At 51.7% G+C, this 27,914-nt stretch overlaps 1 protein-coding gene across 1 annotated transcript; it reads left to right on the top strand.

Moving 5' to 3' along the window:
• The first annotated feature begins 219 nt into the window (after window positions 1-219).
• On the top strand, window positions 220-27,894 carry SMG5 (SMG5 nonsense mediated mRNA decay factor). Its single transcript, NM_001083679.1, is given in 22 exon segments — window positions 220-419; window positions 3,975-4,073; window positions 4,590-4,713; window positions 5,316-5,472; window positions 7,346-7,435; window positions 8,605-8,694; window positions 9,388-9,466; window positions 13,251-13,376; window positions 13,475-13,543; window positions 14,004-14,212; window positions 14,857-14,994; window positions 15,132-15,731; window positions 17,223-17,398; window positions 18,553-18,628; window positions 19,068-19,243; window positions 20,281-20,439; window positions 23,256-23,315; window positions 23,641-23,800; window positions 24,198-24,288; window positions 25,110-25,184; window positions 26,152-26,290; window positions 26,470-27,894. Coding segments are annotated over 22 exon segments (3,051 nt in total). The 5' UTR covers window positions 220-345; the 3' UTR covers window positions 26,554-27,894.
• The last annotated feature ends 20 nt before the right edge of the window (window positions 27,895-27,914 follow it).

The following is a 27,914-nucleotide window of genomic DNA, read 5'->3' on the forward strand; positions in this document are numbered from 1 at the left end:
TGTTGTCTGGTTGTCGGGAGGCTGTGTTAATAAAGTTTTTCGCAAGGGCTCACCGAAGCCGAAAAGAGGCGAGGCTGCCCAGAGTTAGTTCTGGCAACTTCCTGGGAGGGAAAAAGAGTTTCGCGAGATTTGGTAGCAGCAGGCCACTGGCCCGCCACCTGCAGCCGCTATCGCGAGATTTGGCAGGCGGAGGAGGAGCTGTCGCGGTCAGCCGCCTCACAGCGATGGCGGCCGAGCAGGGCCGGCGGCGGCGGCGGCTGCGGCTACGGCCGGAGACAGCAGTGGTGGCAGTAGCGGTGGGTGGCGGGGGCCTGTGACCGGGAGCCACCCCTGGGCCCGGGCATCATGAGCCAAGGCCCCCCCACAGGGGAGAGCAGCGAGCCTGAAGCAAAGGTCCTCCACACTAAGCGGCTTTACCGGTGAGAGGGGCCACGGCGTGAGTGCAGCCGCCAAGGGAAGTGGGGGACAGCGAGAGGCGGGGCCTCCCGGACAGGCGGGCTCCGGTGCCGGGCTGGGGTATGGGTGAGGGAAGAGGGTGCAATTTTGGAGGGAGCAAAGGGGGCGGGGCCGCGTAACCCGGGATTGAGCTGAAAGAAGGAATTGGGTGGGTGGGAGGTTGGGAGGGAAGCACGTGGAGGGAATCTCTTCCGCAGTGAGCTTGGGACGGGCACCGAGCTTTGCGGATTTGGGGTAAGAAGGTGGAAATTGGGACTGCGGGGGCTGAGAAGGTGAAGGTGGGGTCACAGATGGGAGAAAAACCCGGAAGGGAATAGTGCGTAGAACCCTGTAAGGATTTACAGGGAAGAGCCCTGGACTGAAATCAAGAGAGGTCTTTGCTTTGCCGTTCACTGTGTGACCTTGGGCCTTAGTCTTCTCATCCTTAAAAGGAGAGATCTGGATTTGATAGGCTTTTAGGTCTCTTAGGGCTCCAAGTTTTGGGAATCTGAATGAAAATAAAGAGGCTGTAAGATTATTTGTGTTAGACTGGAAGGGAGGTGAAGGACTTTGAGTCCAGAGTTTTCGTAGGTCATCGGAGCCCGTTTCCGGGCACCTGGGGACTCCTGAGCCCTGCTTTCCTTCCAGCCTCATGACTGCGGTCTCTTGCCAGGCAACTCCATTCCTGGTTTCTCATTTCCACAGTGCCACTCACGCTCCTTAACATCTTCATTCAGCCTTTCAGCCCTCTGTTGGAAACAGGCCGGGGTGAACATTTCCCGCCCCGAGTGGAGGATATTTTTGTGTGGGGCAGCTAGAACACGGGTTCTGGATGTGGATCAAAAATAGAATGACACATAGAGACCAAACTGAGTTTTCCACTTTCTACTAGGAAGTTAGGAGTTTGGGGTTTTAATTTGGCTAAGGCTCTGGAACCAGAGGTGTTTGCATGAGAAGACTACCGTCAGAGCCATGAGCCCCATCTTGGCAGTGAAAGAGTCAAGAGCATGTTGTCTTTTCCTCCCTTGTGTAGGCATCCTGCCTGGTCTGGCTTCCTAAGCCAGAAGGCAGAGGGGAGTATCGGCTGCTCCAAAAATAGAAACGTGATCCAAGCCCTCAGCCTCTGGGCTCCCACTGTGGGCTGCCCCAAGCGGTCTCCGGGCGGGTGAAGAGACTGGAGTGGCACATGTGCCTCCTCATGCTGCCGAGTGTCAGTGCTGCCTGTCAGACGGAGCGTGGGCAGTGTCTGTGAGATTCCTCTCTTGTCTCCAGCTTTTGGAAATGGCTTTGGTCATCCTTCTTATCATTCTCAAATCTTGTTTTTTCTCAAGCCACTGCCCTCACAGAACTGACTGATTTAAGCTGATATGTTTGCATGTGTGGCTTACATGTATGCACAGGGGTCTCTCTGCTGGTAATTGTGCGTTGTTGGCTTTGGGTAGGGTGGAAATGTGAGGCAGCACATCTTTTTCTGTCGTTTATTATAGCAGTGGTGATTGGTGGGAAGAAATGGGGGAAGAAAGTTTGGTTTCTCGGCCCAAGGTACATATGTTGTTGGGCTATGAAACTGGCATTGGAGCTTCTGTAAATTTGGGAAATTCCCACAGTCTGTTTACAGAAATGAAATTCTGAAATGTTTGAAGCTCCTCAGAAAAGGCAGCTGGAAAAGGAATGCTGAAAGGGATGCAAGCACCAATTATTAATAATTAGGCAAATTTTAACTACTTTAAAAATGTTTGTAACATGTTTTTCTTCTTTAACTCTGTGCTTGACCTAAGATTACAGTAGTGAATGAGACACAAGACTGGTTTTTGCAGTTTTTGTTCTAAATGAGATTACAATTTAATGGAGGAGCTTATGGTCTGATGGGAAATGTAAAAGAAAGTGTGGAGTCCTCTAAGGTGTAAGAGCTTGCAATTAGAACTCCCTGGAGTAGTGGTTTTGAATTGAGAATCTTAAGGAAGGCTGTGGGGCCTATCCATGAAAACAGCGCCCCCCTCCCCCCCGCACCCCCGCCCCAGATCTGTGCATGGCCCTTTCCTGGGGACGAAACTGGCATATCACTGATGGCCGCTTGGTGCTGCCTTTGGCATTGAGAGCCTGGCTGGCTAAAAGAGCTTGGCTTCCATCTCTAGGCAGCCCAGGAGGTGTTTGGAGAAATGCTGGGCTCTTAAGATTGTCTTTGAGAAGGCCTTGATTACCATCCTACCCACTCAGCTGGGTGTTGGTGATCACTTCCCAAGTACAGGACAGCTTTTAGGGGTGCTGACTGAGCCACCACAAGATGCTAGCCTGCTGTGGCCCACTTTTCCTGGCCCAGGAGCACGTTTCAGTATTCTGAATCCATTTTGGACTATTTTAGGAATTGTAACTCACTATTTTTCGGTTGTTTTGTGTCCAAGAGCAGTGCCTGATTCATCTGTTCTCACAGCTGCTGTCTGTCATCCTCTGGGTTTTTCCCTTCCAGAGATGATACTTACTTAGGTACCTCTTGGCCATCCATTGCAGAGTTGCCCTGAATTTTTCTCTTAAGGCCTGGAGTATCCTCAGGATGAAAACCAACACTTACTAAACACTTACTGTGTACAAGGCATTGTTATGAATGCTTTATGTATTAATTAATTTAATTTGCATAAAATAAGTGATGTTACTAATCCCATTTTATAGATGAGAGAACTGAGATAAAGAAGTTAAATATTTGACCCAGGACTGTATAACTGGTAGGAAGTAGAGCTAGGATTTGAACCCAGGCTGTCTGATTCTAGAGACTGTACTCTATATTAAAACAACTGTTTGCTTCAGCAGAATCCAGGAGACTTTAGGAACTTCAGGGACACTCTCATTCCCCTTTCTTTTACCCCATTATTGCAGAACGGAATTTTATGTTAGGAATGCTTTTCCTTTATATCTGATAATAAGCCAGCCTTTTAATAATAATAATTCATTTCACCAATATATATCAAATGCTCACTATATACCAATGCTGTATTTAAATTATTTCATTTACTCTTCACAACAGCCCTTTGTGGTAACTACTCTTATCTCCATTTTTATAAATTGGTAACTAAGCCTTAAAGAGGTTAGGTAATTTCACCCAAAACTATAGAGTTAGTAAGACACAGCCAGATTCAAACCCTAGATTTTCTGCCTGGCATCAGAGCCTATGCCCTTTCCATTGAGAGAGCCTGCCTTCCCATATCACAGAGTTTCTCTACCTTGACAGTGTTGGCAGCATGATAGTTACGATGGTGGACTGTCCCGTGTATTGTGGGGTGTCTAGCAGCGCACACTAAATGCCAATAGCAGCGCCTCTCCTTCCCCTCCCCAGGGTTGTGACAATCAAAAATGTCTTCAGCATTGCCAGACATCTTCTGAGGGGGCGGGTGTATCAAGATGGAGGCTCTGTTCATCTTGTTTTGAATGGAGCTCAACCTGCAGCCATTTGGTTTCCCTACCCCTAATTCTGTAGCTTTTCCTGTAAGATTAGTATATGGACCATATACATGGCTCAAGGGTTGTTTGCCTGTGATTCCCTGCAGGGCTGTGGTGGAGGCTGTGCATCGACTTGACCTCATCCTTTGCAACAAAACCGCTTATCAAGAAGTGTTCAAACCGGAGAACATTAGCCTGAGGAACAAGTAAGCTGAGACTCTATACACATCCTTAGTTTCTCTCTTCCTCTACACCTGAAACCCTGTCATATACAGACATATTCTCTCTTATCTCCTGACTTCATGGTACATAAATGGTCTGTGACATATCTGACCTTCCTAAGAGGGAGAGGGGATCCCTCACTTTCTGCAGCTTCTATATCTAACAGACCGGTGCCATTAGAGTGGTGTTTGAGTTGGGGGAGTTGACTCTACTGCATAAGGAAAGAAAGAAAGAGATACAGAGGCTGAGTAGAAAGGAGAGAATGGTGCAAGGGAAGAAGATGAAGATTGTTAAGATTCTTACTGCTCCTGCCTGTGTCTTGGGGCTCCACTGCCTTCTAGGACTGCTTGTCTTGTGTCCTACTGAGTGGGCCTGGATGTCTAATGGGAGACACAGATGTCTGTCAGTTGGGGTGTTGGCAGGTGCCTTCTTGCCCTCAGTTCTTGTGTCCCACACGAAGGGATGGCCAGTCCCTCTCAGGCTTCTCTACATCCTCATAGGCTGCGTGAGCTCTGCGTCAAGCTTATGTTCCTGCACCCGGTGGACTATGGGAGGAAGGCTGAGGAGCTACTGTGGAGAAAGGTATACTACGAAGTTATCCAGCTTATCAAGACTAACAAAAAGGTAAGTGGAGGGCTTCTCTGGTGGCTCAGACAGTAAATAATCTCCCTGCAGTGCAGGAGACCTGGGTTGGATCCCTGAGTTGGGAAGAGTCCCCTGGAGAAAGGAATGGTTACCCACTCTAGTATTCTGGCCTGGAGAATTTCATGGACAGAGGAGCCTGGCAGACTACAGTCCATGGGGTCACAAAGAGTCAGACACAATTGAGCAACTTTGGCTTTTCAAGGGGAGGTCGTAGAGCTTGGAAAGAAGTTTGTCTAAAGAGGGGAAGCTAAGGAATGAAAAGAAAGCTAGGCAACTGGCCCAGAGCATGGCTGTAGGTAGCGATATCAAGGAAGCGATAGAAAGGAGGGAGGAAGTCATATAGAATTAGGATTAGGAGAGGAGGGGAGCCTGACCCCAGGTAGGAGACCAGAGAAGGAGATCTAAGGGTATAGGGTTGACTCGTGAGTAAGAGGAGAGGTGGATAAAGTTCCAGACTTTATCCAGTTTCCAGAGCCAAAAAGATATGTTTATTTCTTCAGTGAGATAAATAAGATTAGGGACAGGGGAGCAGAACTCGGATCTTGCTGCTTAACTGGCCCCTTCTTTTTCCCTATCTCCAGCATATCCACAGCCGGAGTACCTTGGAATGTGCCTACAGGACACACCTGGTTGCTGGTATTGGCTTCTACCAGCATCTCCTTCTCTATATCCAGTCTCACTACCAGCTGGAACTGCAATGCTGCATCGACTGGACCCATGTCACCGACCCCCTCATAGGTCAGTGAAATCTGAAAGGTGGGCTGGAGGAGCAAGTTGGTTTGTTTCTACTTTGGCATTCTTATCCCTCAGTATCTATGTACCTTGTGACCCAGCCAGGCTGTGAAGATTCTAGAAGACATACAAATGCTTCATGAAATTTGGATTTAACCAAATAAGCATGTGAGTTGGGGTAAAGATCTTAAGGAAAGAGAGAGGCCTCTTTAGTTTGGGGTTATAGACTGATGTAGAGCCAGTGGGAGGGATGGAACGATCTAGAGGAAGTCTGGCACTGGAAGATGATATTGATAGCATTTTTTTTTCTCCCAGTTGGATTTGACTGGCACTTTCTTTTAATTTTAGAAATTGTTTCCTAGTATTTGATGAAATTACTACAGTATTTAGAAATATTGGGAAAATCATGGACAGTCTTTCAAGATAGTGCAAATCTCTTCTTTATTTTCTGAGGTACTGGAGCTATGGTTTACCTCCTTCTCTAGTTGATGGTTTTCTCTTCAGTTTGACTATCCTTTGGAGCTTCTTCCCTCTTCCCGCTTCCTCCAGCTCCCCTTGCTCTTCATACCTCCTGCCCTCCCCCAGCCCCCCTGCCCCTCCCCTCGCCAGCAGAAAGACATTCTGGGTCAGAGATGGAGGTTATGTCTGTGCCACTGTGTGGCAGCATTCTCTGATCAGAAGGCACTCTGTTTTATCCATTTGAAACACTTAAGAACAAAACAATGGAGGGTTTCCTGGTGGCCTAGAGGTAAGGACTCAGCACTTTCACTGCCGGGACCCTGAGTTCGATCTCTGGTCAGGGAACTAAGATCCTGCAAGCTGCATGGCCAAAAATAAAGCAATGTTAATCCAAGGCAGAATTCATAGGTGTCATATGAGATTGCCAGGAGGGTCCATAGCCTGAACGAAGATGACGAACCCTTATTTCAAAGAATTACTTCCCCAAACAACTTTATCTCCTTACAGATATTTCTCATTCAGCCAACTCAGCAACGTCTCTATAGTAAATATCGGGGAGGGCTTCTCAGAATGGGAGCTGCATACCTAGGAGAGTGTCTGCAAAGTGCAAGGGATACATGGATGGCCTCGAGCCAGATTGTCATTTGGATCCCAACTCTGTCACTTACCTGTTATGTGACTTTGATTTAACTGTAAAATGGAAATAATAAGAGTAACTTACCTCTTGGGGTTGCCTTGAGGATCACTTCAGTTGGCCTTGTGATATACTTAGATCAGTACCTAGCACATAGGAGAACTGCCTCCCAAATAGCTGAAGCGCTTTGAAGTCCCAGGGCTGCCTGGGTAAAGGGAGCAGTGAGAGCCCAGGCGTCTGTGGCTCTGGCCACCACCTGTCCTCAGGTCAGACAAGTCTCCTCCACGGATGGGCTCTTCAACAGGCTGCCTTCTCCGTGACCTCCTCCGCCAGGCAGAAGGCAGCATTTCCTTTGGCCTCATCTATATGCCATTCTTCCTAGGCAAGTTTCCCATCTTTACCCAAACTTTTTACCCTTAGGTGGGGAGTAGCTCCCCAAGGCACCCACATACTTACACTTGACTTCACTTCTTCTTCCTTTCTAGTAACCTTCCTGTGATGAGCTTTCACATGACCTTTCCTCAGGCAGCTGTCCTAGGTTGAGGACCCTAGACCTTCTCTTCCAGTTCCTTCCTGTCCTGTGAATGACTTCTACCCAGGAGCCTCTGTCCCTACCTCTGTCCACCTGTGAGCCTGTGTCTTGGATGGGCGTCATCTCTGCCCCATAAGGCTGGGCTCCAGAACTAGACCTGGGTTCTTGACCTCCATTCTCCACCTAGGAAAGGTGTTTTCCAGAGGTAAGGTCAGAAGAATGCGCTTATAAACCTCTCTCTCTCTCTTTCTCAGGATGCAAGAAGCCAGTGTCTGCCTCAGGGAAGGAGATGGATTGGGCACAGATGGCATGCCACCGATGTCTGGTGTACCTGGGGGATTTGTGTAAGAATCAGAACCTTTCATTTGTCTCTGTTTGGGGCTCCAGGACAGGCTCCAGCTGTTCAAATTGTTGGTACCACCCTTTAAGCGACTGGAGGGCAGGAAGAGTAGTTTGGGCTCTGATAACTTTTTCCCTCCAGTCTGTTTAGTGTTTCTTTCTCTTCACTGTTGTTCCGTGAGTCAGAAAGGATGAGTGAATGCAAGAAGAAGGGGAAAATGTCTTTGTGCTTTAAGAAAGTCAGGGTGATAACCTGGTTTTAGTAGTAAGTTCGGAAGGTATTTTAATTTGATGTCCTTCTCTCTTGGAGTTTTCTTTTTCTTCATAGATTCCTAGGGGAATTACAGTTAGACCTCAGGGAGGACTTACCTACCTGAAGTACGTTTCTCAGAATGGAAAAGGACTCTTGCTTTATGCCCCCTGAGTCGCTAATCCTGATAGACAAAGACCTGTAGTCCTGTTAGGCTCCTGCTGTGTGGCTTTTGGATGCATTATCTGTAATTGACCTGAGGTGCCTCTCCCTGCCCTTATCCCACTCCTGAACCCTTTACAGGTGGGGGCACAGGGAGAATCAGGCTTCCCAGGTGGTAAAGAGTCCGTCTGACTGTGCAGGTCCCTGTGTCGAGAAGGGAGGAGGAAATGGCAACCCACTCGAGTATTCTTTTCTGGAAAATTCCATGGACAGAGGAGCCTGGTGGGCTGTAGTCCATAGGGTTGAAAAAAGTAGAACATGAGTGAGCAGATGCAGGCACATGTGTGCACACACACACAGAATCAGCTGCTTCACAGTAGATTGACCTAGTGTCATTAGTAATGTCTTCTCTCTAGAACTGAGCAGTTGAATTCCAGAACCAAATATCAGAAGTCATTTCAAGCATTAATATATGCTGTAGCTCCCCTTCCTTGGGAAGAGATAATCAAGAAGAGCCTCTTTACAAACACTAAATATTCTTTACGTTTTGAACCTACCAGCAAGGAAGTGAGAGTTGAACAATTTGCCCATAGTCATGTAGACTTCCAACTGTGCCAGAGACCCAAACAGCCTGCCTTCCAGCTCAGGTATCTTCCTCCCAGGCTCCTATTACAGCTCTCTAGAGTGGACTTCCAAACTAGGGGAGGTGTTTTCTGAAGCATGGAATTATCGTATTTCTTTTCTTCCTCCCCCTCCTTACAGCACGGTATCAGAATGAACTAGCTGGCGTAGACACTGAGCTGCTAGCTGAGAGATTTTACTACCAAGCCCTGTCAGTAGCTCCTCAGATTGGTAAGTGGACTCCCCACTGGGGCCTCCCAACCCAGCAGCATTTTCTAAGAGGAAAACAGTGTTGAGATGGCAGGCAGGTATACTCACTTCCCCCTAGGTCCTCCTCACTCAGTTCTTTCATACTTCACCTTGGTTCTGAATTCTTTCCCAAGTAACACACACTCAGAAGATGGTGGAAGAGGAAGAGAAATGGGAGAGTCTTGAACTAAGAGGGAAGGAGGCAGAAAAGAAGGGAAAGAAGATGGCTTCCTCATCTCTGGTGTCTCTGTAGAAAGAGGAGACTGTGCTTCAGCTGCCACTATGGAGGCACAGTGAGGGAAGAGATGAGGCTAAATTACAGGACAAGATGGGGACTAGCATGTCAGAAGGAGAACTCAAAGGCAAGAGACTGAGCCAAGATGAGAGGGTTCCAGGAGTTGAGTCAGTGTTGGAAGAGCCACAGCTGCTGTTGAAGGAGTCGCACCCGTCAGTGCTGAGTCCCTGAGGGCCAAGTGGGATTAGACTGGTAGGACGTGAGTGTGGAATCAATAACCCTCTGGGGGAACAGGATTAGCTGCTGACCACCTGAGAGACCAGTGTCTCCCGCAGAGCCACTGTTCTCCACATGAGTTCTCTGATGCTCAGCATGGGTTGGGCCGGCAGCTTTCAGTGAGTGTTGTGGCCACAGACTGTGTGACTCCTCTTTCTCTCCAGGAATGCCCTTCAACCAGCTGGGCACCCTTGCAGGCAGCAAGTACTATAATGTGGAAGCCATGTACTGCTACCTGCGCTGGTGAGTGTTTGGCAGCTCTTTCCCAGCTTTCACGTCTGCACAGTTCCTGCTTTGTCCTCTCTTTCCGTTCTCCCTTCTCTAGCTCCTGAGGAAGACAGATGGGAGAATGGTGAGGCCAGGGGAGCCTCCTCAGGGACCCTGCTTCCTGGCAGCCCCACTGCTTTTCGCACAGCCGCCTGGATTTGTAGGCACTTGGGCAGCTCATGTAGCTGTCTGCTATCATGAAAGCTAACAGGGTAGCTACCTTCCCGAAGAAGGAGATAAATTGGATGCAGTTGGTAAAATCGTACCAAAGTAACCTCTGATAAGAACTTCAAATTGTAGAGCTTTAGTGTCATGAAGTGACAGGCATGACAGACAGCATGGGGGGATCAGTTTAGCAGGGTGGATTACTGCTTCCCTGGATCTCATTCTTATTTCTTAGAATTAAAAAACAACAACAAAACACAGTTTTTTCAGGGCACCCACAGTTGGTTAGACTTAGTTTACTGAGTCACCGTAACCAAATGCACGTGAGACTGACAGGTAAGTGAAAAGGCTTTGATTAAAGTTTAGTGAGACGTGGACTGCCGGGAAGCGCACTGTTGCCACCTCATGAGGGCCAGCGTCTACCTGAGAAGCCAAAGCAGTCTCGGTAGTTACATAGTGAATTGGCTTTCAAGGCCCAGAGGGATTAAGGTGGTCTTATAGCTTAAATGATCGACTGCTGAAGTGTAAATTACGATACCTAATTCTGCCGTAGAATTCCAGGCTGTGGTCCTTGATTCACCTGGTCAAGGAAACCTATTTTCAGTGTCAATAAATATTTGCCCTTATCTAGATCAGGCACTGTATTTTTATTTATTTTTTAATTGAAGTATAGTTGATTTACAATGTTGGGTTAATTTCTCCTGTACAACAAAGTGATTCGGTTATATATACCTTTTTAAAAGTTTTACTTTTGGTTGCTCTGGGTCTGTCGCCACGAGCAGGCTTCCCTAGTTGCAGTGCCTGGACAGTTCGTTGCGGTGGCTTCTCCGGTTGTGGGATACAGGCTCTCGGCGTGTGGGCTTCAGGAGTTGCAGATGTGGGCTCAGTAGGTGTGCCTCTTGGACCCTGGAGCGTGTGAGCTTCAGTCGTGTGGCTCACAGGCTCTAAGGCGTGTGGGCTCAGTAGTTGGGGCACAAGGGCACAGTTGCCCTGTAGCATGTGGAAGCTACAAATGCCTGGACCAGGGATCAAACCCCATATGCTCTGCCTGGGCAGGCAGGTTGCTATCCGCTGTACCACCAGGGAAGTCCTGTACATTCTTATAGTCTTTTCCCTTATGGTTTATCACAGGATGGATGCTGAGCATAGTTGCCTGTGCTGTACAGGAGAACCTTGTTTATTCATTCTGTATACAATACTTTGCATCTGCTAACCCCAAACTCCCAGTCCATCCCTCCCCCACCTTCCCCTTGGCGACCACAACTCCCTTCTCTAGGTCTGTGAGTCTGTTTCTGTTTCACAGATACGTTCATCTGTGGCATATTTTAGGTTCCACATACAGGTGGTATCCTATGGCATTTGTCTTTTTCTGACTTACTTCATTGAGCAGGATAATCTCTAGTTCCATCCATGTTGCTACAAATAGCATTATTTCATTCTTTTTTTATGACTGAGTAGTAGGCCGTTACATAGTATAATATATGTGTGCCCTGTCTTTATTCATTCAGCTGTAGATGGATATTTATGTTGTTTCCATGACTTGGCTGTTGTAAATAGTGCTGCTGTGGCACCAGTGGTAAAGAACCCACCTGCCAATGAAGGAGAAGTAAGAGGTGTGGGTTTGATCCCTGGATCAAGAAGATCCCCTGAAGAAAGGCATGACAACCCACTCCAATGTTCTTGCATTTTTTTGGTGAATCCCACGGACAGAGGAACCTGGCAGACTACAGTGCCTGGGGTTCCGCAGAGTTAAGCACAGCCAGGACAGCCTAGTGTGCGCGCACGTGAGCACCGGGGTGCATGTGTCTGCTTGACTTACTGTTTTGTCTGGGTATACTCCCAGGAGTGGGATTGCAGGATCATGAGGCAATTCTGTTTTTAGTTTCTTGAGGAATCCCATACTGTTTTCCATAACGGCTGCACCACTTTACATTTCCACCAACGGTGTAACAGGGTTAGCTTTTTCCACCTTCTCCTGCATTTATTATTTGTGTATTTATTCTTACATATGATTACCAGGTTTCTACCCTCCCATGGAATCTTTCCCATTCCTTGTATGCCTTCCAGGGAATGCCCCCCTTTCTTGTCCTGGATCCCGTATCACATTCATAATTATGATTTAGGGTGAGTCACTTGCAGAGAGCCAAGTACATCCAGGTTTGGGAGGTGCCCACTAAGGTCCTCTTCTACGATGCCTAAACAGTTATATCTCGTGTTTTGTGGGTTAGGCATTTGCCTAGGGTCAGTCTGGCAGTCTTCCTCCTGGTGGCACTGTCTAGGGTCAGGCAGTGGTATTCGGCTGGTCTGGTGTCTGATGTGCCTGGAGAATTGGCTTATCTGGACCCCTTTCCCTCTCCTTTTAGTCTTGGGGCCTCTCCATGTGGTATCTTCCTCAAGGTAGATGGACTTCTTACATAGTGGCTCAGGACTCCCAACAGCAAATAATGACCCAAGAAACTTGAAACTAGGGTCTGCCCGTCTCTTAAGGCCTGGGCCTGGAAACTGGTGGCGTCACTCCTACAATGCGTTCTCGGCCAAAGCTTTTCAATGGTCGTTGCTTCCCACCCCCACCCCCTGCCAAGGTTGAAAGGAAGGTGACATAGAACCCACTTCTCAGTGGAAGGGATATCAAAAAATGAATAGCTGTATTTCATTCACCTCTAACATGTATTTCTTCTTTTCTATACCTTGCTTTTTATAGTTAAAAGATGTTTCAGGGACTTCCCTGGTGGTCCAGTGACACAGAATCAATCTCTATTTGGGGAACTAAGATCCCACATGCCATGGGGCATGACCAGAGGAAAAAAAATAATAATAAAAAATTTTAAAAGACATTTCAAACAACAAGACATTTTTAAAAAGTATAGCATGCTGTTAGTCTTTGTGGTAGGGAGGTCGGGGTTGGAGACTGAGCGGTACTGTGTTTAGCTGTGTGGCCTTTGCATTATACTCGATCTCTCAGGCTTCATTCCCTTGTCTGTACATGTGGGCAGTAGGAGGGTGCAGTGCCTGACAGAGTGGGGTGCTCAGTATATATTTGCATTTGAATGAATATTGTGAAGATTAACTAAAATAGAATATGTAAATACCCTTAATGCTTGTTAAATGCCACCTATTAAGTGCTCTGCTTTTAAAAAGATGAAAAATAGTGTATTTCAGCGATGGTGACTAAGTTATGTTTGTAACATTGAATGCGATTAATTGTCCCATATCTGGATGCAGAGGAGATACAGATGTCATCATTACTCTGATTAATCTGAAAATTGTATGTGTGTGGTTTTATTAGGAAAGATAGTTTTCACCCTCAGTCTGTATGTGAAAGAGGCGGCTGGGGGCAGCCTGTATTTACTAGAAACAGTGCTCCTGGGACATCCCTGATGGTCCAGTGGCTGAGACTCCACACTCCCAATGCAGGGGGCCCAGGTTCGATCCCTGGTTGGGGAACTAGATCTCACACGCCACAACTAAGACCTGGCGCAGCTAAGTACAGAAATAAATATTTAAAAGAAAACAGTGCTTCCTAAATCCCTGGAAAACTGACATTTCCCCTCTCCTCCTCTGCCAAGACTCAGTAGCTCACCTCTGTCTCCTTCAGCATTCAGTCGGAAGTGTCCTTTGAGGGGGCCTATGGAAACCTCAAGCGGCTGTATGACAAGGCAGCAAAAATGTACCACCAGCTGAAGAAGTGTGAGACTCGGAAACTCTCTCCCAGCAAGAAGCGGTGAGCGGGGCCTGTGGGAAGAGGGGGTCTTCCTGCAGTTTGTGCAGTAGGACCACAGGGAGCTGTTCGCCATCTACCTTGGGCTCCTCTTATTTCAGATGTAAAGACATTAAGAGGTTGCTGGTGAACTTTATGTATCTGCAAAGCCTCCTGCAGCCCAAAAGCAGGTGAGTAGAAGAGAGTGTGAGCAAGAACTGTGTCCTGGGAGCCCCGTCCACAGTGGCTCCTTTATGGCAGGGGACTTGGAGAGGAGGGCGGGGGCTGGTGAATTCTGTCTCTCAATTGGAAATTCTTGAGCTGGTTAGTCCTTTCTCGGCATCCCTCACTGTCTCACCCTAGGTTCCATGCCCATTCTCTGGGTGGCTCACCCTCTGGCAGATTAGGCGCTTACTGGAAGTTGAAGGAATGGCCGAATGGGAAGCCCACCCACATCCCTTCCACTGTATGTCTGCCCTTCCCGTGTTATTCTGTCTGCTTTAGAGATCAGCCAGCACTGAGTCCCCCTCCTCCTCTCTGAAGTCTCCCTTGTAGGATCCCATAGTCTTTTCTCTGAATCCTGTATTCCCAGCTCTTTGTGCCTGCCTCAGCCCCCATCACTGACCTCCCATTACTCCTGCGCTTCCACAGCTCCGTGGACTCAGAGCTGACATCACTTTGCCAGTCAGTCCTGGAGGACTTCAACCTCTGTCTCTTCTACCTGCCCTCCTCACCCAACCTCAGCCTGGCCAGTGAGGATGAGGAGGAGTATGAGAGTGGATATGCTTTCCTCCCAGATCTTCTCATCTTTCAAATGGTCATCATCTGCCTTATGGGGGTGCACAGCTTGAAGAGAGCAGGTAACTCTCCCTATGTCCCTCTTTTCTCTCCCACTGGCTTCTGGGATCCTCACTACCCTTTTCTGCAGCTCCTTATCCATAAAGTAGCTTCCACAAGTAGTCCCTTCACTACCTGTGTCTCTGCCTGTAGGAGAGAGCCCTGAAGGAGCTCCTAGTGAACAAACAAAGGCAACAGCATATTCCCACCCCCTCCACCCTCCCACACGCACAGATACATGCACCCTTGTCTGGGACCAAGGCAGACAGTGGTTGAGATGCTTAACTGTTGATCCAGATGGAATTCAGACTTGGTGGCAGTGGGGCCGGGGGCAGTTAGTTTCTGCCAGAGGTATATGTAGAGCAAGGTTGGATGGAAGGGAGGGAGAGACGGGACTGGGTGTGAACATGCTTGGGGAGGGGCCTGTGTGAACACATCAGAGCTGGGCAGGATGAGGTGGGACAAGAGGAAGCAGGATGAGCTGACACATTGCACATTACATGGTGGGAGTGCAGAGACCTGAGAAATCTTTTTTTACCTTAGAGAAAGTTTTTAGAGGTAATTAAATCCTTGGGAGAGTTGAGAACAGGTGAGATGAGGTTGGAATTAATGGTGCTTCCTACTCTTCAGGGCCATTAGCCCCTAACACTGGCTTTCCTGGGTTTAGGATCCAAGCAGTACAGTGCAGCCATTGCCTTCACCCTGGCCCTCTTCTCCCACCTCGTCAATCACGTCAACATCCGGCTGCAAGCTGAGCTGGAAGAGGGCGAGAATCCCGTCCCGGCGTTCCAGAGTGATGGCACAGGTACCGGGATGGGGGGGTTGTGGCTGTGGAAAGGTTAGCATGGGGTGTGGGGATCCTGGGAGGGGAACACAGGTGTGGCGGGGTGGGGGCTGTCAACGCCTGCCAGTGTCCCAGCGTTGACCCTCCTCTTTCCACAGATGAACCGGAGTCCAGGGAACCCTTGGAGAAGGAGGAGGAGCCGGGGCCTGAGCCTCCTCCTGTAGTACCTCCAGAGGGTGAGGTCAGAAAGAGTCGGAAGTTCTCCCGCCTCTCCTGCCTCCGCCGCCGCCGCCACCCACCCAAAGCAGGTGATGACAGTGACCTGAGTGAAGGCTTTGACTCGGACTCAAGCCATGACTCGGCCCGGGCCAGTGAGGGCTCGGACAGTGGCTCCGACAAGAGTCTTGAAGGTGGGGGAACAGCTTTTGACGCTGAGACAGATTCAGAAATGAACAGTCAAGAGTCCCGATCAGACCTGGAAGATATGGAGGATGAGGACGGGACACGGTCCCCAGCCCTGGAGCCATCTCGGGCCAGGTCAGAGGCTCCTGAATCCCTCAATGGGCCTCTGGGCCCCAGCGAGGCCAGCATTGCCAGCAATCTACAAGCCATGTCCACCCAGATGTTCCAGACCAAACGCTGCTTCCGACTGGCCCCCACCTTCAGCAACCTGCTCCTCCAGCCCACCACTGAAGCACCCGTCTCGGCCACCCTCAGGCGCTGTGTCAATGGAGATGTGGACAAGCCTTCAGAGCCAGGTATGTGGGCCTCTCTCCATTGTTCTGCGGGTCCACACCTATGTACTGTCAGCACTCACTTGAGAGAGGCTGCTCTTTTCTCCGAGTACTTCTCATCCCTACCCTTGCTGCCTTGCTTCCGGCCTCTGCCTGTAGTGTGGCCCAGGAGCTTTTCCCTGGAGATCCCCTCTCCTGCTCACTTGGTCATTCTCAACTCCCAGCTGATTTTGTGGTCCTATTCTCCTCCCATTCCCACCTTGCCCTGTGGGTTTGGGGTTTTCCTCCCCACACAACACTGTAGCAACAACTTCTCCTGTGCTATCCCAGGTGCTGCCAGGGCTCCTGGAAACTAGAAAATCCAGCACCCACTAGGAGGGCAGGTAGATTGGAACAAGACATTTCTTCTGAGGGCCTTCCCCTGAGGTACAGAGGGAGCACCTGGTCAGCGGCCACGAGCGTTTGTGGCGTCTACACTGTGCAAGCATCAGGCTGCACTTTTTAGGGTCTTGGCTTATTTAACTTTCACAGCAGTCTTTTTTTCTTACGAGTTTTTTGTTGTTGTTGTTTTGTGTTTTTAGTTTTTTTGGCCACACCTTGTGACATGTGGGATCTTAGTTCCCTGACCAAGGATTGAACCTGTGCCTCCTACATTGGAAGCACTGAGTCTTTACCACTGGACCCCCAGGGAAGTTCCCACGGCAGTCTTGTGGTGGGAGAGTCATCATCCCTGTTCTGAATGCTGTCCCACTAAGCTTTTGTGCAATGCTCCTTTATCCTGGAACATGCTTTCCCTCCCTTGCTCTGAGTGTGTTGCTTGGCTAATTGTCACTTGCCTTCTAGATTTTGCCTTATGAATCACTTGGTGTGGGAGTCCTCCGAGGGTCAGCTTCCTGTGGTCTCCTGTAGCTTCTATACCTCCACAGCTTCCAGCGCTTTCCCATTCAAGTGATGATGTCCGTTGGCTTGTATGTGTGCCCACCAGTACCATGAGCCTTTTGAGGGCAGGGCAGTCCATGTTTTGTCTGTTGCTGTATCCCCATTACCAAACACAGGGCTTGGCACAGTGCTGGGGCTTAGGAACTACTGAATGAGTAAAAGAAATGAGGAGGCTGATGCTCAGAGGTGGAGTGTGACCTATGTCGTGTTCTAACCTGCAGGCTTACAGAGCTGGGAGCTGGAAGTAGTTTTAAATTCTGTACCCTTTTTCACCCTACCTGTAGCTCCTTTCTGTCTGCCCTGCCTTTTGCACAGAATGAGCACATCATAGATGTCAGTTGAGTGAGTAGCTGTAGATCTCACAAATTAGCTCGTATTTTAAAAGGCACGAGGCTCTTGGCTTAAAAGCAATCAGTTAGTGGACCTAGAGAAATCAGGCCGGAATCTCATTCCTCTCTTCTCACGTCAGAATTCTTCAGAAGAGTCCAGGCAGGTGGGCGCACGCGCCTCTCAGAGCCGAAGTCTTGCCGTATGTCTGCTAGTTGCTCATCCCAGTTCTCTGTCTCCCACTCCCAGCCTCTGAAGAGGGCTCGGAGTCGGAGGGAAGCGAGTCCAGTGGGCGCTCCTTTCGGAACGAGCGGAGCATCCAGGAGAAGCTGCAGGTCTTGATGGCCGAAGGCCTGCTCCCTGCTGTGAAAGTCTTCCTGGACTGGCTGCGGACCAACCCCGACCTCATCGTTGTGTGTGCGCAGGTGCGTCACCCCACGCCACTGCCCTCTTTAGGTCCCAGGGTGTGAGGGGAGGGCTGGGCCAGCCTCAGCGGGGCGTGGGAATCCCCTCAGCTGGGCTGGGCAGGCAAAAGGTGTTGTCAAGTACCTGTTGTGTGCTGAATCCTAATGCTTTTTACAGGCTAGGCTTAGGCATGACCTTTACCCTCAAAGAGCCTGTGACCTGGGCTGGGATACAAGTCTTGTGGACTGGGAAAGTGAGAAAGCTGCTTATTCGGCTTTGTGTCCCCAGCACTAGGCATAATGCCGGCTGTAGTGAGTAATGCTGGTGAAAATACATGTTCAAGGGCTAACCTTGGTAGGTAAACATCAGCACCCAGAGAAAAGAGAGGGCACAGCGTGGCGATGAGAGATGGGCCTAGGCAGGGACAGGGTGCACAGACGAGGCGCAGCTGCTCTGGGCAAGGAAGTGGCTTAGAGAGTTCTGCAGCTGGAGCGAGCAGTGTCAGAGCGGGCGCCCATGGAGGCTGGCTGGATTATGGCGGCCTCCTTACCTTCTCAGGTTCAGAGTCTTCATCTCAAGCCTCTGGTGTTCTGAGGCTTTTCCTCAATGTGGTTTTATTCCAGAAGCAGACCTGCCTGCTGTGGAAGACCCTTTTCCCTGTCAGTTGCCCTCTTCCCTCAAAGAGAGAGTTAGGTCAGGGCCAGGCACACCCTGGGGCGTGTGCTTGTGCCTGAAAACAGCTAGTTAGTCACTGTTAGTCATCGAGGGTGGTGAAGTGAAGGTGGCGGCGGTACAGGCCGCTTCCCCAGAGAGCTGGCCCCATGTGTGCACCTGGAGGGCTGAAAGGAGAAGTTTGTGCTAGAGAGACGCTTCTTCCAGCGCTCTAGCTTTTTCCATTACCATGAACCAGAGAGTTCTTCCTGTGGTTTCACACCTTCCCTTTTCATGAAGCCTTCAACTGCTGATGAAGCTCACTGAAGCTTCAGGGTTCCCCTTCTTCATTCCTTCCTGTTTTCCAAGTCCTCTGTAAGCCCCACTTTTGTTAATTTTTTTGTTAACGCTTTTAGGCATGTGACCATAGCCCTATACCTCCCAAATCTAGTGCTTCTCTTGTTCACTGCCAGCCTCCAGTACTGCCCCAGCTAAAGACTTTCTCTTCTGTCTCTCTCTCAAGAGCTCTCAAAGTCTGTGGAACCGCCTGTCTGTGTTGTTGAACCTGTTGCCAGCTGCTGGTGAACTCCAAGAATCTGGTGAGTGAGTCCCTGGCACTGCCTTCCCTTCCCCTCTCCCTCACTGGCCACGGACCCCCCCACCCCCCTACCCCCCTGGTAACCTGGCGCTTAGGGTAAGGAGGTTAATGCGATTCACTGTGTCACCTCCCTAACACACAGCAGTCATTGTGGTCTGGGCTTCTCTCGTTCCCTGCCCGGACACTGCCCCACTGTGGGCAGGTGGCCTGGGCCACCAGGGAGTGTGCTTGCCGAGCGGTCCTCTAGCCCTTCCAGTTTTGGTCTCCTAAAGCTCTGCCTGATGGCCCTGTGGACCATCTCTCCTTTCCTCCCTGCATCTCTCCCCACCTTCTGTCCAAGGAGTATGTCCTGCCTGGGAGTTCCCAAAGGGAAGCACTGTGTGCCTCTGACCGGGGGCTCCCACAGCGCAGGGGCCTCATGTGTCCTCTTTTCTCCCCAGGCCTGGCCCTGTGTGCTGAGGTCCAGGAGCTGCTTGAAGGCTGTGAACTGCCTGACCTCCCATCTAGCCTGCTGCTCCCAGAGGACACGGCCCTTCGCAACCTGCCTCCCCTCCGGGCGGCCCACAGACGCTTTAGCTTTGATACAGCTCGGCTCTTGCTCAGCACCTTAGAGGAGGTGAGGCCAGCACTCCTCGTGCCACAGGCTTTGTCTTTGAAGATTCAGTAGCAAAGCAGGAGCTCGGGCTGGGGGGCAGGCTGGCACCCCTTCTATCCAGACATGGAGCATGTCCCTGGCTGCAGCTCTGAGTCCTTTTTCACTCAGTGAACCATCTGGGCTTCCTGTCATTCTTGGCAGGATGTCCATCCACAGTGTCTCCCTTTGTAGAACAAGCCATCTTCCCCTTTCCCCACCTTTTGGAGAGGACAGAACAAGTAAATTATTAGGGCCTTAAAATCTCTGTTGATCTCTTTTCTCTTCTGAGCCCAGCCTCCTCTAAGCTGAACAGCACACAGAGAAGGTTGGAGCTGGATGGGAATGTGCTGCCCATTTAGTCCAGAGACTTTCACCCTTGAGTCTGTGTCACCACATGGGCTGTCCGGGGGCAGCAGAGGGAAGCCAAGTGGACTGGCGTACCAGCACCATGCACACAGGCGCGCGCGCGCGCGTGCACACACACACACACACACACACACACACAGTACACACACGCCCTTTGGTTTCTCCTTCTCCAGCCAGAGCAGGTTGGCTTTATGCTCTGTTTTATATTTTAGCACTCTAGGTTAAGACTTTTGTTTGATTGGGAAAGAAGGGTTTTGCTGACCAAGAACTTAAGTTGGAAATGGTGACGTAGTCTGTCCTCTCATTGTACACGTTAGGATCGAGCCCTAGAGGAGAGAGATGCATGAGAACCCAGGTCTCGTGTCTCCCAGCATGTGGCCTTGTCGCTGTCTCTCTTCTCAGCCCTGAGTCCTGCTTCTCCAGTCCTTCTCAGAGTCTCCTCCCCCTGTGTGGTCCCTCTCTTTCTGGTAGCTACAGGCTCTGGGCCTCGGTGCTCCTCTTCTCCCTACACACCTCAGGCCTTTGCAGGGAGCCCGTGTTGCTGAGGGGGCTGGACTGGCGGAGGGCGGGGAGGGGAGGAGGAAGGAGCCCTGGCGGGGGCAGGTGAGCTTGGCAGACTCTGCTTAGCCAGGCTGGCTCCTGTGTCTCCACAGACAGTCGTGCGGATCTGCTGCATACGCAGCTTTGGCCACTTCGTTGCCCGCCTGCAAGGCAGCATCCTGCAGTTCAACGCAGAGGTCGGCATCTTTGTCAGCATCGCCCAGTCTGAGCAGGAGAGCCTGCTGCAGCAGGCCCAGGCCCAGTTCCGCATGGTGAGTCAGGCTGCCCCTCCCTGTCCGCTCTGCTCCCACAGGCTCACTGAGAAACCACGGCCAGAGGCTCAGAAATGCTGTGGCCCTCGACTGAAGAACCTGGTCACTGGGGCCAGGGCAACAGAGACCGAGCCTGGGGAGACCAGAGGGCCGGGAGAGAAGTAAGGGCAGATGGGGAGTGAGAGGTGCTTTGAGCAGGGGCAGCCTGGCACCGCCGCTGGATCTAGGCTGACTGGGGATTGAGGGCCATTTCTGTCACCTCCCAGTCTGAATTGAGCAAGTCACTTAACCTTGCTAAACCTGTTTCCTCATCAGTTACGTAGGAATAGTACAATCAGCTTTATGGGGTTGTTGTGACTAAGGCATGGTAGTGAACGTCAGGCACTTGGCGTGTTGTATTAGGCAGTGTGTGTGCTCAGCAAATGCTCCCTGACTGAGGTTCCTGCATCAAACACCATGCAGGAACCTCCCATCCCACAGGAGCCCCGAAGGGTAGGAGGCGGCCTCTGTGATTTCTTTCCCATTCAGTCGTTCGTTCTACAGATATTTACTGAGAATCTGCTGTGTATCAGTAGCCTAGGCCTGGGGGTTACAGCCGCAGACAAGACAGGCCTGTGTCCTGTGGTGCTGGTGCTTTGTGGCAGCAGCTGGGCTCTGGGGCCTGCGCAGCCCTGGCGTGTTGTCCTGCCCCAGCTCAGTGGCACCGGCACATTTGGGTGGTGGTGTCTGGCACAGCAAACACAGCCCGTGTGTCCTGGTGAGCCCAGGGCTTCCTCATCTCAAGCCAGTCTCCTCCCCCGTGTTCTTCCTTTCCCCATCCACAGGCTCCCCCACCTCTGAGCACCCCCTTCCTGCAGATGGGAAGCAGCACTGGCTCCCCAGAAACTCCCTTCCTTGCTGTGTTAAAAGCAAGCACATTTTGTTAAAAACTAACTTTTTATGTTAAGACTTTTATTCCTATTCCATAGGGGAAAACAAGGGGGCTTACAAAAATAATTATGGGGAAGTTACACAGCTTCAGAAAATGTGGAGTGTTTGCAGGCATTTCCTTTGGCCTAGAACTCCTGAAGACTCCTCCTGGGGGCGGGGAGTACTTGAGAGCCCCTCTGGTGTGCTGCTGGACCCACAGGCTGCTCTGGAGCCAGGCCACACTGCCTGCTGGGACTGCATCCTGCGCCACCCGAGGCAGGGTTTCCACCCCAAGGGGTTCAGCTCCCAGTGGTGACAGCAGCGGCTCCTTGTCATACTGCCACATCCCATCGTGTATTGAGTTCTCCGTGTGCAGAGCTGCTTTGCATGCGACATCTCAGGTGCCTGCATCCTCACTTCATAGGCGAGGATGCACAGAATGTCAGAGGGAGGTGTGGGCGGCTGAGCCAGGGCCCTGGAATTGGAAAGATCTGGCTCCTGTCCTTGTTCTAAGCTGCTCTGGGGGCTCAGCTTCTCCACAGGCCAGGGGGGGGCCGCTGCTCTGCTCTCCAGGCTCTCATGTCTGCTTGGGTTAGGGAACCCCTCGTTCCCCATCGCCCGGTCTTCTGCATCCCTTCTTTCCTTTCTCTACCAGTGTTTCTCAAAGGGGATACTCCGGACGGGGGTAAGAGGTGGACACTTCCTACCGATAGTATAATTACCAAAACTAAGAAAATAGGACTGGTGCAGTACTGTCAACTACAAGCTTTATTCAGATTTCACTAGTTTTCCTGCAAATCTCTTTTTTTATTTTTCCCGAGGATCCCACATTACATTTGATTATTAATGTCTCCTCAGTCTTTGCTTGTCTTTTATGATCTCGACACTTCTAAAGAGTACTGGTCAGCTGCTCTGTGGAGTGACCCTCACATGGCTTTGTCTGGCATCTTCTCATGATCAGGAGGAGGCTTACATCCCAGGTTACTGTTTTAAATCCTCACTCTGATGATGCCAGTTTGTTCATCAGAGAGTCTAATGGTTCCCCGTGTCTTCTAGAATAAGTCCCCATTCTTAATTTCATCTTTAGACCATATTCATCTAGAAGACAAAGGAAAACCATCACGGGGCTTTTAGTCAGGGCCATGGTGGACCACAGATGGTTTTTGAAAGATTTCTTTGGTTGTCAGCAGAGAAAATGGGTTGGAGGCAGAGAGCAGAAAGAAGGTGGTTTTAATAGTCTAGGTTGGGGGTACTGGCTTAGGCTAGGGTTGTGCTTTGAAAATAGAAGGATGCAAAGGGGTGTGCGTGAATTTTTTTTTTTTTTTAAAGGAGGTACAGTTGACAGGACTGGGAGGCTGATAACTTCTGGGGCTGAGAGGAAAAAGTCGAAGCTGGTTAGCTTTCTGACTTGACAGATGGTGGTTTATTTAGCAAGCTGGGGAACATGGGAGGATTAGAAGCAGCTTTGGAGAAGCAGATCGGGCTGTTGAGTTGGGTATATACTTCTCGAACTCAGGAGTGGTCAGGTCTGGGCTGCAGCTGTAGATTTTGGAAGAAGTTTGCAGGTGGATGGTGACAGAAAGTGAGGGGTTGCGTGAATGGTGTTCCCTGGGAGGAAGGGAGGATGAGGGGGCCAGAGGTGAGATCAGACAGGTGCTGGCCCTGCCTTTCCTTCCTGGGGGCGTGGGCTGCTAATGGGAGGTGTTCAGATTGCACCAGAGTGGTATTTTGGCTCCCACGCCTACCTTCCCCTCACTTAGCAGAAGCAATAGAGAGTTGACTTATATAAGGCTGTACCTATTCCAGACCCGAGGAATCCCTTTTGGAATTCTTGATCACTGGAGAAAGGAATATTCCCGCAGCTCCTTGTCCCAAGCTTAACACCTGTTTCTTTCCCCCCTTTGTAGGCACAGGAGGAAGCTCGGCGGAACAGGCTGATGAGAGACATGGCCCAGCTACGACTTCAGGTAGGAAGCCAGGGCCCAGCACTGCTTCTGCTCCTGACCTGTTGCTGCCTGAAGCCCCCGCTGTGGCCCTCCACCTCGCCCTGACTACCCTCAGCCTCGTAGACTGCCCCCCACTGCGACTGGTCACTGAGCCTTTGTGCTCCCGTCCTGCCTTTACTTCTCTTTTCCTTCTCTTCCTCTTAACCATTGTTCCTGTCTACTTTTCCTCTGAAGCCATTCGTAGGAAATGGCAGCAGGAGGAGTCCCATAAGAGCCACCTTGAGAAGCATTCTCCCCCAACCCAGCCCGCACACAGCTCCCCCCCGACCCTGCCTTCTCTCAACAGCTTGAGGTCTCTCAGCTGGAAGGGAGCCTGCAGCAGCCCAAGGCACAGTCAGCAATGTCTCCCTACCTCGTCCCCGACACCCAGGCCCTCTGCCACCACCTCCCTGTCATCCGCCAGCTGGCCACCAGTGGCCGCTTCATCGTCATCATCCCAAGGACAGGTGAGTGCATTGGAGAGGTCGGGGCACAGAGTAAGGCTGAAAGAGAATCTGGCTGGGGATTGAGAGGCCCTTATGCAGGCCCAGCTCACACACAGTGCCCTTGGTCAAGTCCAGCCACCTCTCTCAACTTCGGTCATGTCATCTGTGAAGGGGGCATGACCATCTCTGTCAAACCCTGACTCACAAGGAGGTTGGGAGAAGCAGGTGAGAAAATCTGAGGGAAAGCAGTTGGTAAGTTCCCAAGTGCACTGTTGGCAGGAGGTCAGTCAGACCTTCGGGGCTCCTGTGGGGGCTGCAGTGTGTCCTGGAGCGAGTGCAGGTGCTTCTGCAGAGCTCTCATCACAGCAGCCAGAGCTCATCTGTTTTGTCCTTCCCCCACCCTCACCATGTCCGCCAGTGATCGATGGCCTGGATTTGCTGAAGAAGGAACACCCAGGGGCCCGGGATGGGATCCGATACCTGGAGGCAGAGTTTAAAAAAGGGAACAGGTGAGTGCAGGCCTGGCTGGACCTGTCCTGAGCCCAGGTCAGCACAGATGCCTGTGTGTTCCTGGTGTAGACACATGCTCGTGGTCCCTGCTCACACTTGGCTCACGGCCTGGGGAAGGAGGCCAAGGATATAATTATTAGTCAGGCGGTTAGGTGCTGAAATAAACAATGATTGGAGGAGCCAGGAGCCCTGTTGGGGAGCATTGGCCTGCTGTCCATCTGCCTCTGGGGCAAACATGGGATCAGTGTCAGTGGGGAGAGGGGAGCAAGCCCCCAACTCAAGCCATGGGCGCTTTTGCAGGAGTTTCTCCTGCTTTAGGTGATCAGGTTGACCAGGGGGTTCCCACGGTTCAGGGGTGTGGGGTGGCAGCGTGTAGGTGCTCAGCCCAGCACAGGCCCTTCCTTCTGGCCTTTGGGGCCAGAAGAGGACTAGGCACTGGGTGTTGGGAGGAGGGAGGGAGCTCCCCGCTCTCTGCTGGCTGGCCCACCCTCCTCTGCATCTGCCCTTGCCTGGCCAGGAAGCCACACAAAGCTTTCTTGTTTGGACCTTGTCTCCAGAAGCACTAACTTGAAAAGCATCCGCTGCTTCTCCCCACCCAGCTCCTCTCCAGGGAGGAACCAAAGAAATGATGTTATCAGGAGGAGGAACAAGCGGGGCTCAGCAGCTGGGGAGCCACTTAGAATGGCTCCAGACGGACCTGTGACGTGGGAGAAACCCCTTCCCCTCCCTTGACACGGGGTCTCTGTGCCACAAGGGCCCACTTTGTGTGAGCTGGGCACCCCCACACCCCTGCCCCTGCCACTCTCCCATCTCCCTGCAGGTACATTCGCTGCCAGAGAGAGGCGGGGAAGAGCTTTGAGCGGCATAAGCTGAAGAGGCAGGATGCCGATGCCTGGTAACATTTCTGCCTGTGCCCCTGGAACCCCATATACGCTGCCTGCCTTGCTCCTCTGTGGGCACGCCCCAGGAGAGAGGGATAGGGCCAGAGAATCCAGTCACAGGCAGCAGGACCAGCCTGGGGCCAGGTGCCTCTGTGGATCTCACCCTAGAGGCAATGAGAAGTCACCCCAGCTCTGGAGCCCCTGCGGTCCTGAGATCCTTGGGCGCAGGGCCCTCCCTCATCGTATCTTTGCCTGGTTCCTGGAGCTCATCCTCCAGGCCAGCTCCCAGAACCCACTGCTTCGAGCTGCCTGGTAGCTCTTTCTGTCTCCTGGGCCCCTCCCCATCCCAGCTTCCCTTCTGCCCTGGGGATGTGGTATTCAGATCAGATCAGATCAGATCAGTCGCTCAGTCGTGTCCAACTCTTTGTGACCCCATGAATCGCAGCACGCCAGGCCTCCCTGTCCATCACCAACTCCCGGAGTTCACTCAGACTCACGTCCATCGAGTCAGTGATGCCATCCAGCCATCTCATCCTCTGTCGTCCCCTTCTCCTCCTGCCCCCAGTCCCTCCCAGCATCAGAGTCTTTTCCAATGAGTCAACTCTTCGCATGAGATGGCCGAAGTACTGGAGTTTCAGCTTTAGCATTATTCCTTCCAAAGAAATCCCAGGGCTGATCTCCTTCAGAATGGACTGGTTGGATCTCCTTGCAGTCCAAGGGACTCTCAAGAGTCTTCTCCAACACCACAGTTCAAAAGCATCAATTCTTCGGTGCTCAGCCTTCTTCCCAGTCCAACTCTCACATCCATACATGACCACAGGAAAAACCATAGCCTTGATTAGACGAACCTTTGTTGGCAAAGTAATGTCTCTGCTTTTGAATATGCTATCTAGGTTGGTCATAACTTTCCTTCCAAGGGGTATTCAGTGTTGTGCTAATGCTGGAACTTGGCCCTCCTTCCCCCTCCCCTCCCCGCTCCAGGACGCTCTATAAGATCCTGGACAGCTGCAAACAGCTGACTCTGGCCCAGGGAGCAGGTGAGGAGGACCCGAGCGGCATGGTGACCATCATCACAGGCCTTCCACTGGACAATCCTAGCACGCTCTCAGGCCCTATGCAGGTGGGTTACGGGGTGGTTCGGGAAAGAGTGGAGTGGGGAAGAGGTACCGGAGTCGACTCCCTCAGACCAGACAGCTGCCCTTTTCCTCTTCCGCTACCCCTTCCCCAGCCCCTCAACGACTTGTCCTGTAATTTAGGAGGTCAGGCCCTCCTCAGTCTGTCCTTCCCACAATTCCACAGGCAGCCTTGCAGGCCGCTGCACATGCCAGTGTGGACATCAAGAATGTTCTGGACTTCTACAAGCAGTGGAAGGAGATTGGCTGAGACTGAGCCCCAGGCCCTGCAGCGGGGCTGACTCCAGATCTCTCCTGCCCTCCCTGGCAGCCAGGACCACCACCTGTAGTCACCCCACCACACGCAGACTCACGCACGCACACAGGAAGGAAGCCCAGCTGCACACGGGCTGCAGGGAGGGCCCAGGAGCCAGCTGGGAGGGCGGGGTCCCCCTGTTGCCAACACGACGTCAGGAAAGCAAGGAAAGTGCTTGGAGCAGGAGAGGCCTGTGGGCCCCTAGCCAGCCTTCCTGCCTCAGCCCCCTGCTTTCCCCAGGGGCAGGTGGCAGGTGCGGTGTCTGTTTGATTGGAGTGGTTCCTGGACCTCTGAGGGGAAGGGACAGCAGAAGGGGCCCTTCCTCACCCAAGACGCAGGGTGGGTGGTGCCAGGAGTTGGGGCCCTCGGGGCCTGGGGCAGAGTTGGGTAACACCGGGTGTCTGGGTGGTTCTCTGCAGACCCTTCCTCTCCTCAAGGACCACCCGCCCCTCTCATCCCCCTTTGCAGGGACAGGCAGCTCTGGAGCCTTGGGGACTCATAAGGAAGAGGGGCCTGGGGCTGCTGGCACCGACAGCAGGGCAGGGCTTGGATCCCCTCCTCCTGCTGCGGGGGCCGCACACCGTTGCCCCACTCGTTTCCTGTCTCCCCTCTTCTGGCTTCCAGTGCAGGGAGCAGGCCCGCAGCAGCTACAGGCAGTCTGGCCTGTGTGCCAGGGAGGGCTCCTGTGCCCACCAGCCCCCGGTCACTGTGTGTTGTGCTCTGGGCTGGGACAGAGTGGGGTGCCAGTAAGAGAGGGGGCAAAGTTTGAGGCCACCACCCCCCTTACTATTGAGGGAGGGGCCTGAACTCAGATGGGCAGCAGAAAGGAGAGGCCCCTTGAAGTTGCCTGGCTGGGTGTCCTCTGCCCTAACGGGCTTCCCTACTTCTGTCCTTCACCAGGACTGAAGGCCTGGGGGAGCCGAGCGTGGGGCTAGCTTTTGGAGTGCCAAGGTGAATGTGAGCGCAGAGATCATGGATAGCTCAGGGCAGTGAGTGGAGCCACAAGAGCGGGGCTGCATGAAGGAGGCTTTGGCCAGGATTTCCTCGGCCCCTCCCACCTTGGGCTGCACACGTAGCGTGGGCTGGGGGTTGAGGGAGGGGGGTCTCAGCTCTGCTGTTCCCCACCCCAGTGCTAGCCCAGCTTCCCAGGCTGTTCTCGGGACAGCAGGCTTCCTGCATCCTTCCTCTAAGAAGGCAAGTCTGGGACAGCCTAGGGGGAGTGGGGTCACTCCCACTTCCAGTCCCTGGCAGAGACTTGAGACTAAAGCATCACTTAATAAAGACCCCCTGAAGCCCTCCCTGCCTCCCGGTGCCTT

This window comes from Bos taurus, chromosome 3 (genome assembly GCF_002263795.3).
Source record: "Bos taurus isolate L1 Dominette 01449 registration number 42190680 breed Hereford chromosome 3, ARS-UCD2.0, whole genome shotgun sequence".
Taxonomy (NCBI): domain Eukaryota; kingdom Metazoa; phylum Chordata; class Mammalia; order Artiodactyla; family Bovidae; genus Bos; species Bos taurus.